The sequence below is a fragment of the Mustelus asterias genome, chromosome 24 (genome assembly GCF_964213995.1).
Source record: "Mustelus asterias chromosome 24, sMusAst1.hap1.1, whole genome shotgun sequence".
Lineage (NCBI taxonomy): Eukaryota > Metazoa > Chordata > Chondrichthyes > Carcharhiniformes > Triakidae > Mustelus > Mustelus asterias.
Genome location: NC_135824.1, coordinates 21,443,817 through 21,457,226, shown reverse-complemented (window position 1 = coordinate 21,457,226; position 13,410 = coordinate 21,443,817). Strand labels below are relative to the sequence as shown.

The window sequence follows — 13,410 nt, the reverse complement described above, 5'->3', positions numbered from 1 at the left end:
GTGTGCACAATAAAAATCTGTCACATTGAGGAAGTAAAGCACCCTCATTGCTTTGCATCTAACACCTGTTGTATATGAAAACATCTGATAGGCACACGAGCCCCAAAGGAGAGACAACATTCCATTCCCCAAACCCGACATGCTAAGATCAAAAATTCTCTCACAAATTTATTGCGTCAAGTATATCCAGAATCTGAATAGATGCATTCTAAAAATTCTTAATCATAATTGACAGATTAATGGCAATATGAACTCCATATATTTTTCTTAAGATGACCAAATTGTTTAAGAAAGATAGAAAAAAATGAGAAAGCTTGCATTTATGTAGCACCACTTACAGACCGGTTCCAAAGTAATTAATAGCCAACAAATCCAGGGACCTGGGTTCGATTCCCGGCTTAGGTCACTGTCTGTGTGGAGTTTGCACGTTCTCCCCGTGTCTGCGTGAGTTTCCTCCGGGTGCTCCGGTTTCCTCCTGGACTCCAAAGATGTGCGGGTTAGGTGCATTGGCCATGCTAAATTGCCCCTTTGTGTCCTGGGATGCATAGGTTAGGGGGATTAGCAGGGTAAATATGTGGGACTACGGGGATAGGGCCTGGGTGGGATTGTTGTCAATGCAGACGCGATTGGCCGAATAGCCTCCTTCTGTACTGTAGGATTTCTATAATTCTATGAATAACTTTCTCAACTGTAGATGCTGTCAGAATGTCGGAAATGTGACAGTTAGCTGTTGTTTGTGGGATTGTGCTGTGTGTAATGTGGCAATGACCAGATAACATGGTTTGATGATGCAAATTGAATGCAAAACAGGACATCAGCCCCTGCTGTTCTCCGCAAGGTGCCAGTGGATCCTTTACTTCCATTTGCAAGAGCAGATGGAGGTCTTGGTTTAAAGTCTCATCCAAAAGGTGACAAACTCTGGTGGTGAAGCACTTCCTCAGCACTGGGCTGTCAGCCTAGAGCTTGCGTCGAAGGTCTGAAGTGGGACTTGGACGCACAACATTCTGACACAGAGGCGTCGTGAGTGCTACCCACTAAAGCCAAGGAAGGTGTGAGATCGATCACCGTACAGTGTTAAAGTTTCAAGATTCTGATCAGGAATCAAGATCATGTGTGCTTCAGTCACACATGAACACAAGAGCAGTCTCCCTTCATACATTACCCCATTAATTAATGATGACACTCAAAACCGGACCATGTTTGTGTGTGTGTGTGTGTGGCGGGGGGGGGGGGGGGGGGGGGGGTGCGGTACAGTGCAGTGTAATTATTAACTTTGGCAATGGACGCACTGCCAACTTTGCAAAGTTGAAGCCAGTTAATTGAAATTCCACCCCCTCCCCCCATCTCTGCAAAGCAGACATAATTGTTTGGGCAGCAGTGCAGTAATTAAACTAAAAGTGTCTTTGCAGTTACATTTTTAAAATGATAAATAAAGGCAACAATGCTAGCTGGTCTCCTGTTGTTCATGGATTCCCTGAGTTTTGGGAGATATTTGTGATGCTTAGATTCCAAGACCGCATGGTGTTTAAGGGTACAGTCACTCTGTGAAGTGTAGTATTGACGAAAATGTGAAACTGCGCATCCACAGAGCGACCCTGCGTTGTGTAAACGCAAGCTGAATCTGGTTTCAGGTTGAAGAGAGAGTGAGAACGCGTAGGGGAATGTTCTGAAATGGCCTGGTGAGCCACTCCGTTCAAACAAACACTGGCCTTGCCAACGATGCCCATATCTCATAAAAGAATAAGTTGTTTAAAAATCTGGAGAGGGTGTCTTGTTCTTTCTTGCTTCAGTCACTTCAAGATTTGACATCGAACTCACACTTCGGAGGTTGAGTATTGGTGAGATGCTAAACCTGTGATGTAATTGGACCGCAACAGATCCTATTCCTTGAGGCTAATCATCAGACACTGCCTGTGGAGAAGGAGGCACATTCTGGTGTCTATTAGAGGCTAATGGAGAAGGGTACCTTCTGTAAGATTGTCAGCTGCTTGCATTTTGCCTGGTTTCTGTCCTTGAGGAGAACAGAATGACTGCCTGGTTTAAAACTTATGATATCTGAAGAATGATGAACATGCACTAGATGTAAGACTTCAATAAGTAGATATTTTACTAGCATTGTAACCACTAACTACCATAATCTTGCAAAGTTCTGCGCACCCAGGTGCGGCTGGTGGGTTTTCTGTAAAAGCTCCAGAATCTCCTTTCAGCTAAAAGGGACATATTAATGATGTCCTGCATCATTATCTTCATGATGTGGAGATGCCGGCGTTGGACTGGGTGGGCACAGTAAGTCTCACAAAACCAGGTTAAAATCCAACAGGTTTATTTGGTGGCACAAGCTTTCGGAGCGCTGCTCCTTCATCAGATGAGTGAGGACAGCTAAAAGGGACATATTAATATTAAATATATTAATATTAAACAGTAAGTCTCACAACAGATGAGTCTCTGATGCAGGGGCAATGCTCCGAAAGCTTGTGCTACTAAAAAAACCTGTTGGACTTTAACTTGGTGTTGTGAGACTTCTTACATTATCTTCAGAATAAGATCACAACTCCAGTTAACAATCCTGTTATACTGTTAAACCCATTTGCAATAAAACGCCACCAAATAGTTTGGAGAGATTGATACAAAAACCTGATAAAGATAAAGGCAGTGGTGAATTCATTGCCTTTGTCAAGCGTGTTATTATTCTTACAACAAAATGCACAAACCTATTATTTGGCACCCAGTTTTCGTTCTACCTGTCTAGAAGTCATTCAGTTCTACGTACAGTATTATAGGTGTCAGCATCACTGGTGTATAAAATAGTGATTTGTCTGAACAGTGAGTGTCAGTAGGGTATCAGAGTTGAGTACAATTGACTCTACACTCATCCCCCTCCCCCCCCTACTTCCAACTTATGAACACTGAGGGATACCTGGAGTACTTCACTGTCATCTTATGATCAGCACAATCCAGCCATCAAAGCTGGGACCTACTGGAATGCAGTAAGAGGTTTAACAACACCAGGTTAAAGTCCAACAGGTTTATTTGGTAGCAAAAGCCACACAAGCTTTCGGAGCTCCAAGCCCCTTCTTCAGGACCTACTGGAATGCCAGGAAGTGCTCTCATTTACCAAGCCTGCTGTGGCCATTTGTAATTAGAGTTATAGAGGTTTACAGCATGGAAACAGGCCATTCAGCCCAACCTGTCCATGCTGCCCCCTTTGTTAATCACTAAGTTAGTCCCAATTGCCTGTGTTTGGCCCATATCCCTCGATGCCCATCTTACCCATGTAACTATCTAAATGCTTTTTAAAAGACAAAATTGTACCCGCCTCTACTGCTACCTCAGGCAGTTTGTACCAGACACTCACCACTCTCTGTATGAAAAAATTGCCCCTCTGGACCCTTTTGTATCTTGCCTCTTACCGTAAACCTATGCCCTCTAGTTTTAGACTCCCCTACCCTTAGGAAAATTCTGCAGGCAAAATAAAAGATAGGAAAGTAGGAAAATAAGAGATAAGTGTGGGATTGGACCATTCAGTATTTATAACTGCGCTCATTACATATTGAAAAGATAGTGACGTGAGGTGGTGAGCGTTAGTGATATTCAGAAAGTTCCACGAGTGACCAGTGTTAGGTCCCTTGATTTAGTTATCTTTATTTTTTCATAGGATGTTGCTGGCAAGCGGCACAGGTTGTCCATCACTAACTGTCCTTGCAAGGGTGACAGTGAATTACATTCCTGAACGGTTGCAGTTCATCAATGTAATACACCTTCAGTGTTGCTGTGAGCATTTTTGACCCAGCGACAGTGAAAGTACAGTGAGATGGTTCCAAGTCAGGATGGTGTGTGGCTTGGAGGGGAGCCATGCTGCCCTTGTCCTTTCAGGCGGTGCAGATTGCTGGTTGGGAAAGTGCAGTCAAAGGATGCTTGGGAACTACTGCAGTGCATCTTGTGTACAGTGCACACTCTGCACTGATGGGGGAGGGAGTGAATGTTTAAGCTGGAGGATGGAGTGCTGCTCAAGAGGGTTACTTTGTCCTTGATAAGAAGCTTGAAAAAGAAACACAAAGGTCAGGATGTTATGGCTGTTCAGGCCGGCGAGATTTTCCCATCCTGTCGCAGTGAACAGGGATTTGACTGGCCACCAAATTCTCTGACCTCGTTGCAGCGGGAGTGTGGCGTGAACGGCCGGCGAGATCGTGCCCATCACAGACTTTCACACTAAAAATCTCTTTATAAGATCTACAATTAAAAAAGAAGCTAAAATAAAAAAGTATTGTCTTGTAATGTTCCACTTTAAATTCATGGAAGTATTTCCATTCCTTTCAAATCAAAAAACTATTTTCAGCATTTAAAGATCACTGTGGTTTCAAAATAAGTTAGTTTATGCTGAAAGGATTTGGTGAATTTTAATAACTGTTCTAATGAAGGATGGTCAGGTCAGTGAAAGGTACACTTTCAAATTTAGCTCGAAAGTATCATCATTAAGAGCTTCCAGTTCAATAATATCTAGTCAGCTACAACTTGTTCAAAATTGCTCTCCCCACTCACCCACCTTTGCTGACCTGCACTGGCTTCCCAGCTTCAACTTACTGAATAAAATCTATGCCTTTCTTTTCAAATCCACCCATAGCATTGTTCCACTCAACCTACAGCCTCATATCCCAGCCAAGTTCCTCCCATCTTGCAGTGCTGGCCATTTGGCAAAACCCTCTCGTTGCTCCACCACAATGGTAGAGCCTTCAGCAACCTCAACCCTAGTCTAAAATTATTTTCCTGACCCACTGCTTTGCGACTTCTATGCCTACCGTTAGAAGCCTATTTTAAAAAGTGCATTTATGATGCCTTTTAGTCACCTCTCCAAAGTCTGTTTCAGTTGCTTCATATCTTCTTTTCCTACACGAAAGGCATGTAATAAAAAGTAATTGGTGTACGAAAAAGGTTAACTTTTTATATATAGGATAAATCTACACTGCTTCTCCAGGTAATTCTGTGTTAAGAATTGTGCCGGCCGAATTATGTTATTAATGTGTTGTAGAGTTAACAGTAATAACAGTATGATGCACAGGCAATCATTCAGTAAAATACTGAAGACTTGTATCTAACATTTAGCATCCTCAAAAATAGTAAAAACAGTGGGCAGAATATTCCTAAAAAAGTGTCATAGAGAATACGGGAGCGATCCATGCCGGTCTCTCAGGCGCAGTCCGGACTACAATCATGAGATCCCCTTTCCCACCACAGACATCGAGACACCCCCCCTACCTCATTGGCATTCTCCACCTAACACGAATCACCGGTATCAGGGCATTGGGGCCCTCTCAATGGGAACCCCTTCATGGCCACCCCCTCATCATGGCCCCTCCGATATGCCCCCTTCCTGACCCTCAACATTTCATGACTCCCTTCATGTGCCCAGACCAGTAGTGATTCTCACCAGTCCCGCGGAGCTGGGAGAGTTCGGCATCAAATGGGCTAAGCCTATTTAAATGCTACTTTAAATATGATAATCGGCCTTGCGCCCTTTCTGGGCACGATGCGGTTTGCACCATTAGAAAGGAACCGGGATGATTGTAAACTCGGTGCCGGGCATGAAGCTGATCTTTAGGCCTGTATGCTGTCTTCCGGGATCAGCGCGGTCTGCGACAGGCTCGGAGAGGCCGGAAAATCACCCCCAGTAAATGCAAACCTGTCCAATCATTCTCAATCGGGCACTGCTAATAAATTGAGGCCATAAATGTGCCGAATAGTAGGTGAGTTATTTTTGTTTGCAGGCGATTGCTACCCTAACCACATGTACATGTACAACCGGTGGGGAAAAAAAATCACAGCAGCAAAATATAAAGGTAATAACTGTAACAGGAAATTCAGAGGAAATCATCGCTGCTACCTTTCTTTCTATTCTTATTGATGTTAAGGTTTTCCAGTCTGCTCCTTCAAACTTTCATCCTCATCAAGACCAGTTCACTTTACAGACTGGAAATGAGGAGCAGACTCTTCCACTGTGAGGCCTGTTCCTAATGTAAAGCAGATTCTTTTATGTTGACCTACTGGTGGATAAAGCCTATCTATGACTGATGCGCTTGTCTGTTTTAGCCAGACAGTAGAAATGGGCACCAATTTGGCTAAATTTTCAATGTTGGTTTAATTTAAATTTAAGTTAATTTGTGTCACTTTAGCCCAGCTGGTTGGTAGTCCTGTTCCTTCTGGGTCAGAAGTTGGCAGTTTATGCTGCACATCAGAGCTTGAGCCAAGTAATCCAGGCTGACACCCCCTGCGCAGTACTGAGGCAGTGCTACATTGCTGAAGGTTTGGTTCTCCAGAGGAGCTGTTTAAACCCTTAAACCGTTGAACAGTGAATGCAGATTGACTTTTGAAATCCCACACACATTTTGAAGAGAGTTGTTCTCCGCGTGTTTTAGCTGATTTTACCACTTCATACAAAACTGTAGGCAGGTCATTCATCTCAGGGTTACACAGCAGTGTAGTACTTGGAAAGAGCATCAAAGCTTTGTGAAATTTTCATATGAAAGATGATATATGTAAATGCAGATGTTACTTTTTCCTTCCTGTACAATTGATGAAAGCAAGCAAAAGAGGCAAAAAAAAGGAGTGAACTTCTATTTATATAGTTCCTTATATGTCACAGAATTGTCCCAAAGTGGTTCACATGCAATTAATCATTTATTTTAACAGGTAGTCATTATTGTTAACAACTCTGTTATAACGTCTGCCTTACAGTGAGTACACTTTAAAAGTACTTCACTGGCTGTAAAATGCCCTGAGAATTTAAGGTGCTATATAAATATAGGCTCTTTCATTATTTAGGGCAGTCTTTCTGTGCATTGCAAAGTTGAGTGTGATGAATGGCTACAGAAACTATCTTTGAAATTAATTAAATTCCACTCAAGACTTACGTGGAATTTACAGTAGATAATCAGGCCATTTGGCCCAACTGGTCTGGTCCATGCTGGTACTTATCCTCCACAGTACTTTAACCTGGTGTTGTTAAACTTCTTACTGTGTTTACCCCAGTCCAATGCCGGCATCTCCACATCATGACTTATCCTCCACACAAGCTTCCTCCCACCTTGCTTCAGCAAGGTACCGCATGGTAGGTTGTTGCACAAGGTTAAATCTCACGGGATCCAGGGTAAGGTATTTAAATGGATACAAAATTGCTTCTTGACAGAAGGCAGAGGGTGGTTGTAGAGGGTTGTTTTTCAAACTGGAGGTCTGTGACCAGTGGTGTGCCTCAGGGGTCAGTGCTGGGTCCACTGTTATTTGTCATTTCTTTTAATGATTTGGATGAGAATATAGGAGGCATGGTTAGTAAGTTTGCAGATGACACCAAGATTGGTGGCATAGTGGACAGTGAAGAAAGTTATCTCCAATTGCAATGGGATCTTGATCAATTGGGCCAGTGGGCTGATGAATGGCAGATGGAGTTTAATTTAGACAAATGCGAGGTCATGCATTTTGGTAGACTGAAGGAGGGCAGGACTTACTCAGTTAATGGTAGGGCATTGGGGAGAGTTACAGAACAAAGAGATCTAGAGGTACAGGTTCAGAGCTCCTTGAAAGTGGAGTCACGGGTGGACAGAATGATGAAAAAGGCATTCGGCATGCTTAGTTTCATGGGTCAGAACATTGAATACAGGAGTTGGACGTCTTGTTGAAGTTGTACAAAACATTGGTAAGGCCACACTTGGAATACTGTGTGCGGTTCTGGTCACCCTATTATAGAAAAGGTATTATTAAACCAGAAAGAGTACAGAAAAGGTTTACTATGATGCTACCGGGACTTGATGGTTTGAGTTATAAGGAGAGGCTGGATAGACTGGGACATTTTTCTCTGGAACGTAGGAGGCTGAGTGGTGATCTTATAGAGGTCTATAAAACAATGAGGGGCACAGATCAGCTAGATAGTCAATATCTTTTCTCAAAGATAGGGGAGTCTAAAACTAGAGGGCATAGGTTTAAGGTGAGAGGGGAGAGATACAAAAGTGTCCAGAGGAGCAATTGTTTCACACAGAGGGTGGTGAATGTCTGGAACAAGCTGCCAGAGATAGTAGTAGAGGCGGGTACAATTTTGTCTTTTAAAAATCATTTAGATAAATGGGTAAGATGGGTATAGAGGGATATGGGCCAAATCCGGACAATTGGGATTAGCTTAGGGGTTTAAAAAAAAAGGCGGCATGGACAAGTTGGGCCGAAGGGCCTGTTTCCATATTGTAAACCTTAATGACTCTATAAGCTCATCTTCTCCACATACCCTTCTATTTCTTTTTCCCCTTGTGTACCTATCTGGTCTCCCCTTGAATGCATCTAAGAGATACATGGTGTGGAGATGCCGGTGTTGGGCAGGGGTGGGCACAGTAAGAAGTCTCACAACACCAGGTTAAAGTCCAACAGGTTTATTTGGTATCACGAGCTTTTGGAGCGCTGCTCCTTCATCAGGTGAATGCATCACCTGATGAAGGAGCAGCGCTCTGAAAGCTCGTGTTACCAAATAAACCTGTTGGACTTTAACCTGGTGTTGTGAGGCTTCTAAGAGATACAAGCATTGCACTGACACACTGATAGATAGGGAGCATTGCAGGCCATCTAATTGGCCCCACATAAGAGCCAATTCCAATTAAAATTGTTGCAAAATTGTTGCAACATTATGAGAAAAATAAATGCTGCTGGGTGGAATATAAATAATACTGTTAAAACAAATGACAGTCTTAGAAAAATGCAAAGCTATTATACTCAAACTATACACAATTTTAACTAAAACATTACACTTACTCAAGCTGTTTGATCAGATATACATGGACTTGTATCACATTTTAAAAAACTAGGGAAATTGAACAAAAATGGTTCCCTGATTCTACAGGGGGCAGTCAGAAACGATAACCGCGAAAGAATGATATTTATAATCACAAAGATAACAGCTAGTGCCGAACATAGACAATATAAGCAGTGGGGCCCGGCTTATCCAACAGAGCTGCGGCTGCACCACTATTTTACTACTTTTACGTATGATCGCGCACACAATAGCCAGCAACTCGACAAAATGCCAGGGGAAGTTCAACACATGCAAACTTAGGAGTTTGCTCCATTTCGCTATTAATTTGGGCGAGCCTGCACTCCTGAGTCCTGGATTGATTTCTCTCCCAGCTTAGGTCGAAGCTTTCAACCGACAGACATTCATTCCTCTTGGAAAATTACACACTCAACATTTACCGCCACCCAAGGTTCAGACAGAGTTCCACCTTGCTATTTCTAATGACACTCGATCTTGTCCACCCAAAACCTAAGCAAGGTGATGTAAAATGAAATTCTTGTGGTCCTCACTGATTTCAATAATGCCACTTAACAAAAAAAACACGTCTGGAGGGAAACAAAACACACAACCAGGAATCTGCAAATGCATAGATTGTTCTGCAATCAATTCCATCATCTCTTTGGTAGTTTATTTTACAGTGGGGATGATCACTGTAAACAAAAGAGAAAATGCTGGAAAATCTCAGCAGGTCTGGCAGCATCTGCAAGGAGAGAAAAGAGCTGACGTTTCGAATCCAGATGACCCTTTGTCAAAGCTGTAAACAGTTTATTAAATGGAACATTGGCTTGGTGACACAGACAAAGGTTGTGGAATCTACATCCTCATGGTAGGAATATTGGTGGCCACTACAGGGATTGATGCAGACTTGGAGAGAACATTTGCCGAGGTTTCCATTTCGTTCTCTAAGTTCTGCTTCCTTCAGAAGGGGTTGTTCACTTTTGTGAAGATTGGTTTTTACTTGGGCACTGGGACGAACCTCCTTCTTGTTCCAATTTTTTTTAAAAAAGTGTTAAAACGAGGTATTTATTGGTTTGAAAACAAACACACACCCTGACACAGTGTGGATGCTTATTTCAAACCGGTTCAATTCATTCAACTTTAGACCGGCTCGCTGCACTGAACCATCCCCAACCTGTGGATGTTTCCGTGCTGTTCCAGAGGGCGCTCCTCTTCTGTCGATCACAGTGCGGCCACTTTCAAACAAATTGTAGGGCAAAGTGGGGCAAATCTTTCAAACCAGCTCTGGATACAATCGCTTCTGTTCTAACCTAAAGGCGATTGCAACTGGATTTAGCTCCAGCAAGGGGTTGAGTTCAGAGCAAATATGGGTGGGGGGAGGTTAAGCAATTTCTAATTGACTACTGTTAGAATGTTTTGTCCTTTTTTCCCCCACAAACTTACCATTTTGTTGTCTTCAATTCACTCCGTGTGCCCGGGGAAGGGGGTTTGCCAACTCGAGGCGGTGCCAGCCACTGTCTGCTCTGTCTACCAGCGATCCCTTGCCTCTGAGGCAGAGATGAACTCCATCTACAGTCGATGCTGGGGGTTGTAAGGCGCTGGCATCAACAGGCTGGGGACTGATCCATGTTCCAGAGAGGGAGGACGGTGGGGGAAGTGAGACAGAGAGAAAAAAAAGTCTTCCCAAAGTCAAGTTTTTTTGGGGGGGGGGGGGGGGGAGGGTTGGTGTGAATCAGTGCTTGCAGCTCCTCCGGGCTGTCTCCGAGTGCCTTACAATTTGGGAGAGAGAGAGAAGAGGGGGTTGGAGTAGGTGTCTGGTTAATGCGGTAATTCTGTCAATCAGTCCATACATGGAGAAATGGTGCAGCCAATCGGGTTGTGAGTGCGGCTCGTCACACCATTGGGAATGTGGAGAGGGAAAGGGATTGAGGAGGAGCCAGGGTCAGTTTGCTGTGTGCTCTGCCCTGCTGCTTCTGGACAGAAACCATTCAAAACACACACCACACAACAACACAAGCCCCACAGCAACTTGCATTGTACAACTACTCCTGTAAGCTACAGAGTGGCTTATTAACACTGCCTTTCACACTGTGAGTTTATCTCAGTTTAAAATAAAATGATGTGATGTTTAATTACTATAAAGCTAATAAAGTTAATTTCTTAGTGTCACAAGTAGGCTTACATTAACACTGCAATGAAGTTACTGTGATAATCCCCAAGTCGCCACCTATTTGAGTACATTGAGGGAGAATTTAGCATAGCCAATGCACCCAACCAGCACGTCTTTCAGACTGGGAGGAAACCAGAGCACCTGGAAGAAACCCACGCAGACACGGGGAGAACGTGCAAACTCCGCAGACAGTGACCCAAGCCGAGAATTGAACCCAGGTCCCTGGCGCTGTGAGGCAGCAGTGCTAACCACTGTGCCACCATGCCACCCTATAGGACATCAGTCTGGGGATCCTGGGTCGACCCAGCATCACTTCCATTATTTGGGGCGACACTTATGCAAAGAACTGCCCGGGTTAACCAGAATAAGTAGAGGAAATTCTGTGAGTAACAACAGGGCCCTTGGCACAGGGAATGGGCAAGGCTATCAGGAAATAAAAAAAATAATTGGATCAGAACACGATTCCCCCCCCCACCCCCCAAAGAAAAACAACATACCTGTCACCCCACCCCTCGCTTAGAGAGGGAGTCCTGAGATCTGGGGAAACAACTGGTTTAACCAGTCACGGTCGGGACAGTGGGTTTAATTATAAACAAACAAAATCGAGGAATGCAATCTCTTGTTGTAATAAAACAAGGAATTTGACCCATGCCCTCTCCAGGGTTAATTATTTGTTGTGCAGAATGGAAACTGTGGAATGGGTTTTTTCTAGAAATGTGACTCGTCTTCCCTCATTCCAGGAGTTTAATTGCTTGCTGGAGGATATTAATTGTCAATAGAAATGCAAGGCAATGACCCCTGTGCGTGGCGGATGGGGTTTAGAATATAAACATGTGCTTAGATTTTATTGAACAAGGTGGTATTTTTTTAATCCCCCAGAGATCCAGTACTGTTAACTCCTCCACCAAAGAATATATGGTTCAGATCCCAAGTATTTCTAAGTCCTGTCCAACTCTTTGAAGTCATCAAACTTTTCCCAATATCAACAAAAGCAAAATATTGTAGACCCTGGAAAACTGAAATAAAAACAGAAACAGCTGGAAATTTCTCAGCAGGTCTGGCAGCACCGTTGAAGTGAGAAACTAAGGTTAACATTTCATGTCCAATATATTCAGATCTAAGATAAAGGCAAAATACTGCAGAATCTGAAACAAAAACAGAAAATGCTGGAAAAGTCTCAGCAGGTCTGACAGCATCTGTGGACAGAGAATAGAGCCAATGATTTGAGTCTGGATGACCCTTTGTCAGAGTTCCTGCTGAGATTTTCCAGCCTTTTCTGTTTTTTTTCAGGTCTAACCTTTTCTTTATTTAACCCTTCCCAAACCAGACTTTTTAAAAATTCTCCCTTTATTTCCCCTCTTTCACATGTAAAACATTCAACAAAGTGAAAGTCTGCATTAGAATTATTACTTTGACGGCACGGTGGCACAGTGGTTAGCACTGCTGCCTCACAGCAAGAAGTTTAACAACACCAGGTTAAAGTCCAACAGGTTTATTTGGTAGCAAAAGCCACACAAGCTTTCGGAGCTGCAAGCCCCTTCTTCAGGTGAGTGGGAATTCTGTTCACAAACAGAGCTTATAAAGACACAGACTCAATTTACATGAATAATGGTTGGAATGCAAATACTTACAACTAATCAAGTCTTTAAGAGACGAAACAATGTGAGTGGAGAGAGCATCAAGACAGGCTAAAAAGATGTGTATTGTCTCCAGACAAGACAGCCAGTGAAACTCTGCAGGTCCACGCAACTGTGGGAGTTACAAATAGTGTGACATGAACCCAATAGCCCGGTTGAGGCCGTCCTCGTGTGTGCGGAACTTGGCTATCAGTTTCTGCTCAGCGACTCTGCGCTGTCGTGTGTCGCGAAGGCCGCCTTGGAGAACGCTTACCCGAATATCAGAGGCCGAATGCCCGTGACCGCTGAAGTGCTCCCTCACAGCGCCAGGGATTGGGTCCCGGCTTGGGTCACTGTCTATGTAGAGTTTGCATGTTCTCCCCGTGTCTGCATGAGTTTCCTCCGGGTGCTCTGGTTTCCTCCCACAATCCAAAGACGTGCTGGTTAGGTACATTGGCCATGCTAAATTCTCCCTCAGTGTACCCAAACAGGCGCTGGAGTGTGGCGACTTGGAGATTTTCACAGTAACTTCACTGCAGTGTTAATGTAAGCCTACACATGACAAATAAATAAACGTTGCTTTTAAGTTGAAAGACTTCACATCAACTCTTACCTTCAACATTGTGCAATTATCAATGAAAGGTTATAGAGCTGAAACCGAAATCTTATTGTTTCTCTCTCCACACATTCTGCCAGACCTCCTGAGTATTTCCAGATTTTCAGTTTTGTTATTCCTCCCACTGTGTGTGCATTTTTTCCCCCAGAGCCAAGGAGCCCCCTCCTCAAGATAACACCTGATTGCCCTTGAGAAGGTGGTGATGAGGTGCCTTCTTGCATCAAGCTGC

The 13,410-nt window shown here is 43.6% G+C and overlaps 1 protein-coding gene across 3 annotated transcripts in view; it reads right to left on the bottom strand.

Annotated features, from left to right (window-relative positions):
- Nucleotides 1–10,542, bottom strand: part of myo1ea (myosin IEa) — a 157,413-nt gene extending 146,871 nt beyond the window's left edge. For 2 of the 3 annotated variants that reach the window (XM_078241409.1, XM_078241410.1), the window contains exon 1: nucleotides 10,223–10,358. In XM_078241409.1, the coding sequence (XP_078097535.1) occupies nucleotides 10,223–10,225 (3 nt within the window). In that variant the 5' untranslated portion in view covers nucleotides 10,226–10,358. Of the gene's footprint in view, nucleotides 1–10,222 lie in introns of all 3 variants that reach the window. The other variant, XM_078241408.1, reaches the window with a different exon arrangement.
- Between the last annotated feature and the right edge of the window lie 2,868 nt (nucleotides 10,543–13,410).